Below are 5,631 nucleotides of genomic sequence, written 5' to 3' on the forward strand. Positions count from 1 at the left end.
TACTACAAGAAAATGGATGATTCGCCTGCCTACGTTATCGCGATGTGTGAGTTAAGGTTCAGATTCATACATTGTTTAATAACTTGACATGGCCAGTTCTCAATCCCTCGATACGATTGTCATGGATTCGACGACACTGGGAGCCTAATTATGTTGCCAGGGCCATCATAATTATCAAGAATACTGTAAGTCGCTCAGTTTGTTATGGTGACAGTACCCTTAATATACTTGTTGCAGATGCGAAAATACCATGACCGTCTTCATGGACAAGCTCAACAACCTACATCTAGTATGGACTCACAGCAACAGAGGCGAAGCTGGCATGATTTAGCTGGACGATATGGGCTCGAAGATATGTTGGAGGTTTCGGGCGCTCCTTCGCCGTCGGGCCAAGGAGTTGAAGAACAGTTTGAGTTGTATGGAAATGGGACGGTCTCACCGCGTGGCACGGATATTATAGGGTTTTGGGCGGTAAGTACAATGTCTCACTATTTTCCAATCTGCGTCACTGATTTGTTTGCAGATAAGCGAGGAAACCCATCAAATATTGTACGCGATGGCGTTAAATTACTTACCCATTCAAGCATCCTCGGTTCCTTCTGAGTGCGTTTTTTCATCCAGTGCCGAAACTGATACGAAGAGGCGAAATCGAATTCACCCTGTTCTAATGGAGGCACTTCAAATGTTGAAATTTTCGCTCAAGCAGCAACGGCTTAACTTTACGGAGGGTTGGGCTGTTACAGAAGATGAACTCGAGTACCATGCAGATGACAACGAAGATTTAGCAGATTTGTTAGGGAAGCTAACTTCGGAGATTAGGGAGGATGGTATAGATATTGATGAGGTAATTCACGTTGTTGGACAGGATGACGATGATTGAGAGGGCTATTTTTTGTTCACTGTAATGTATGCAACCTTACATACCATCACGCTGTACATCTATGTTGAATTTTATTACACATTTACGCTCACTGTACTTAATGCACGAGTCATCAATTGCGGCAACATTTACTGGCTATAACCGGCTCAAAACCATTGGCTAAGCTGAGCTGAACCGGATTTGATCGGCTCCCGAGCAATCACAAACCAGAACCGGCAAAAGCCGCCGTTTCAGCGAGCTGGCTTGCGGCTAGCCGAGCCGCGGCAACACTACTCATCACCTTTTGTCGATGGTGGTCGTGGTGGTTGTTGGTGGCATTGCTGGTATTGAGGTTGTCATGTGGTGGGTGCTTGTCGCCATGTGGTGGGTGCTCGTCGCTAGTGTTCAAAAGTCCAGTTAGGTCCGGTTATTGGGTGCCCAGGGGCTCTAACCGAGACCAAGACCAGTTAGCCTTTGTCCCGAAACCTGAAATAACCTAACCAGACCGCAACTAACCGGTTACGGTCGGTTATTTGCAGTTACTAACTGGTTAGGACCGAAAAATAAAGAATCAGTTATAACAAGGCAAATATGCTCATATGTACCTTGATAGATATTATTTCTGCATATTCTAGCTTTAAAACGAGCCCAAGAACGCTAAAATCGGTGAAGAATTGACATATTTATGGAATTATCCTTGAAAGTCTACACATTTGAGTGATATTTTAGAGATTTGACTGTAACTTAGTCAAATTTTAAGCATTTTCGACGTTCTAAAGTGCGTTTTGAAGGTGTATAATAGGGCTGGTTATAACAGGTTATTTAATGGTTAGTTAACCGCAAAATAACCAGTTATTCCATTTTCGAAATCAACTAACCCTAACTGCGGTTAGGTTAGTGTTGCGGTTAGGTCCGGTTATTTTCCGGTTAACTAACCTAACTTTCAAACACTACTCGTCGCCTTTTGTTGATGGTGGTCATGTTGATTGTCGGCGGCGTTGCTGGTATTTGAGGTTGTTGTCGAGGTCTTATCAGTGCCCCCCTAATTCCTGCAGGAATCCGGTCATTCCTGCGGATTCCGGTGGATTCCAGAGGAATGAAATTTAGCAGGGAGGCCTGCTATTTTCATCATTCCGGTGCCTTACCATTCCGGCGGAATTTGGGCATTCCGGAATTGACACCGGAATGATCCGCGGAATGCACAGGAACGGAATGCAACGGAATCCGGTCCTTTGTTTGTTTGTTTTACCTCTGTTACCAAACAAAGGCAACGTTACCAAACAAAGGCAACACTACCAAACAAACTCATTCCCTTCCACCACCACCAACCATCCTCTTTCCCACCCCCACGACAGCCACGATAAACCGACAACGGCACGCCGACCCACGACGACGACGACGACAACGACTCCACAACGGCAACGACCACCCAGCAACGAACGGCAACGACCACCATCGGTGACGTGGCAGCCAAACGGACAACGACAACACCACCATCCACGAAAACGGACGACGACGACGACACCACCATCCACGAGCACCCACCACCATCCACGAGCGCCCACCACGACAACCACGCAAACGCCGCAACGCCACGTCACAGAACGACGACAACGCGACGAACCCACCACCATCCACGAGCGCCCACGACGACGATGCCACATCACAAGCCGACGACGACGCGACGACGACAACACGACGACGCGACGACGACGACGCGTTGACGACAACACGACGACGACGACGTGACGACGACAACGCGTTGACGACAACGCGACGACGACGACGCGTCGACAACCACGCGACGACGAAAACACGTCGACAACCCCACGATGACGACAACGCGATGACGACAGCACGACGATAACCACGCGACGACCCAGGATGACGACGACGATGGACGACGAGGCCCAGCAGTACCCCCTTCCCCTTCATTAGTCCCCACCACTCTCTCCCCCTCCATCCCCTCCCCAGAGCCTGCCCCACACATTGCCTGTCCCTCCTCCCTTCCTTCCTTTCCTCTGCTGATCACACCCCCACACCACTCTCTGTCCCTTCCTTCCTCACCCCTTTCTTCCTTCCTCCCCCCTTCCTTCCTTCCTCCCTTCCTTCCTCTTTCCCTTCTTCCCTTCCTCCCTCCCTTCCTGCCCCTTAATTTAACTTAGAAAATAGTAAATTAGATGTAGATTTGAGTTTAAGTATATAAATTTTAATATATAAATGTTATAAGAAAGTGTTTATACCCTTTAAGTCAGTGTGAAGAAGTGCATATTAGTGTAAATGTATATAGCAAAAAGGAAAGGTGTTGTATTATTGTATTCTGGTCCCATTCCTGTAGATTTCTGCAGATTCCAGTGCCATTCCTGTGGATTCCTGCGGATTCCGGTGCCATTCCTGTGGATTCCTCCGGATTCCGGTGCCATTCCTGTGGATTCCTCCGGATTCCGGTGCCATTCCTCTGGATTCCTGCGGATTCCTGTGGATTCCTGTGGATTCCTGCAGGAATGGGTGGGGCACTGTAAAGTACTGGTTGTTGTCCTGGGCGGTGATGTGGCGATCAATGGGCGGTGGTGACATGGCAACCAATGGGCAGTGTGGGCCGTTGATGTCATTCAAAACCACGCCCACCGCTGGCCCATTGGGCACTCATGATGGGCTCGACGATGGCAGGCAAGGTGAAGAGTGGTGGTGGTAAAGAGGAAAGATGTGATGTGTGACACAGTCACCAGAATTAGCAACGTACATTTGTATTAATCAATATAAACCTAATTAATAAATACTCCAGGAACCAGATTCCAGTTGCATTCTGTTCCTGTGCATTGCGGGGAACATTCTGGTGCCAATTCCGGATTGAATTTATTCCACTGGAATTTGCGACCCCTGGAATTGTAATTTTGGCTGATGTCTCTGCCAAATTTTATTCCTCTGGAATCCACAGGAATGACTGGAATCCAGCAGGAATATGTAGGGCATCACTAAGACCTCAATGGACGGGGGTGACAATGTCTTCAAATTTGCTGCTGGGATTCGTTTTTTCATTTTCATATGAAGCGTTGACGGAATCCCTCTATAAAAACAAAGAGACACTTCAGTTTCTAGCATGTGTGAAGGAGCAAGGCCTGAAGAAAGCGCCGTGAATTCTCTGTAATACTTATCCACATCTCTTTGAGAGAGCATTATCCCTGATTCACTGTGCTTCAAACTCCACTGCCTAAGTCAGTCAGGTGAGTTTACAGGAATTGCATCGTTCAAGCTATAAAGGTCAGCTAGAAAAGTTCTTGCCTTAACCCAATCATCACCAGCCCAAACAGCTGAACCTTCAATAACAATCTGCACTTTTGTGTGACAATAACGAAGTACATAACCAGGGAGCTGTGTATGTGCAACTCACACACTATCTGCATGCTGCTCAAGCGAGTCTAGAAAATCCTCTATGCGCTTTCCTTTGAAATAAGGAGTGGTAGGAGTGCCTGGAGTGGGCATTGGAATCCTGAGTGTTGTAACGATACTCGATTCTGAAGAGGATGGCGCCAATGGCAAGTCCTCCATCAAAGATTCAGGCATTGAAATCAAACAAAAGAAGTGAAAGAAAATGGAATGAATGATAGGTAAAACTTAGCGTCAAAGGTTTCATTCTTGACTTTTCTTGGAGAAGAGAAGTGACCCATTTCAAGGGATGCAAAAGGGATGTATACGTCTGATAGCTGAGTAATCAGCGTGCAAACGAGAAAGTCGAACATACCAAAGTGCGAATCAGGAGATTGATTATATGCACTCTAAAACAAAGTCTTCAGTGCGGGGTTGATGATAAAGGACGTACCAAAAGAGTTTTTGATACTTGAAGAGGGAGTAGATTGGAATACCAGTCCCCTGTCTTGGTCACCACTGTGGAAGAATGAAAGTTCAACAGTGAGAAACAGAAACTGGTCGTCTACCCAAATGAGAGAAAGGAAGAAAGGAGTGAGAGTTTCAGGACAAAGGAATGATGGGAAAAGGCACTCAGCATCTAAGTGTGTGAGTACACGTTGATAAGAAGGCTATATGCGTAAAGGATCTGTTAAAGAAAAGATAAAAACAAAGACACAACAAATAAAAGAAAAAGCACAAGTAGACGTAACTGTCCCTATAATACCATAAAAGTACAACATGGACAATTGTCCTATGGGTCATAGGACTACCCAAATGGGCCCAATAGTCATACAGGCAATGGCAACATATGTGGGACCAATGCGGATGGAGGCAATGGCAACATATGTGGGACCAACATGTATCAGTCATTATGGTGCCAAAGGGAGGCCCAAGGTAATCTCAAGTTAGACTTAATAGTGGGTATAGAGACCATAGACAACAGTAGTCCAAAGTTGGGCTTAATACAAGTATACTTAGCGGCATACCCGAGACATGAAACCCCCGAAAAGTCCGGACAACTAAATAGTCTGAACTAAACGAACCAAGCAAAGCAAAACCTGACTGACATTGAAATTTTTATACAAAGTAGTCTACGGGGAATCATCCGAGGTCTTTACCATCCCCCACGTAATCCATGTGGATTCCAGTGGAGTCCAGTGGAGTCCAGTGGAGTCCAGTGGATTCCAGTGGCCCATTTGTCAGGCCAAATTGGCTTGCACAATCCCCAGTCCACTGGACTCAAGTCCAGTCCAGTCCAGTCCAGTCCATTGGACTCTCACTGGACTACAAGCCACTTTTCTGAGTCCAGTCCCAGTCCAGTGGACTATGAGTCCAGTCAGAATCCACTGGAGTCCAGTGCATCC

At 46.6% G+C, this 5,631-nt stretch overlaps 2 protein-coding genes across 2 annotated transcripts; one reads left to right on the forward strand and one right to left on the reverse strand.

Moving 5' to 3' along the window:
• Positions 1-12: 12 nt before the first annotated feature.
• Positions 13-880, forward strand: LACBIDRAFT_308411 (uncharacterized protein; the record flags this gene model as incomplete). The annotated part of the gene is made up of 4 exons (XM_001875487.1): positions 13-46; positions 97-185; positions 238-471; positions 524-880. The coding sequence occupies 4 exons, from the start codon at positions 13-15 to the stop codon at positions 878-880; spliced, it is 714 nt and encodes a 237-aa protein (XP_001875522.1).
• A 2,962-nt stretch (positions 881-3,842) lies between these two features.
• LACBIDRAFT_322422 (uncharacterized protein) lies at positions 3,843-5,137 on the reverse strand (the record flags this gene model as incomplete). The annotated part of the gene is given in 6 exon segments (XM_001875926.1): positions 3,843-3,926; positions 4,177-4,231; positions 4,251-4,374; positions 4,602-4,635; positions 4,680-4,744; positions 5,125-5,137. The coding sequence occupies 6 exon segments, from the start codon at positions 5,135-5,137 to the stop codon at positions 3,843-3,845; spliced, it is 375 nt and encodes a 124-aa protein (XP_001875961.1).
• Positions 5,138-5,631: the final 494 nt, after the last annotated feature.

The sequence above is a fragment of the Laccaria bicolor genome, genomic scaffold, assembly GCF_000143565.1.
Source record: "Laccaria bicolor S238N-H82 LACBIscaffold_3 genomic scaffold, whole genome shotgun sequence".
NCBI lineage: Eukaryota > Fungi > Basidiomycota > Agaricomycetes > Agaricales > Hydnangiaceae > Laccaria > Laccaria bicolor.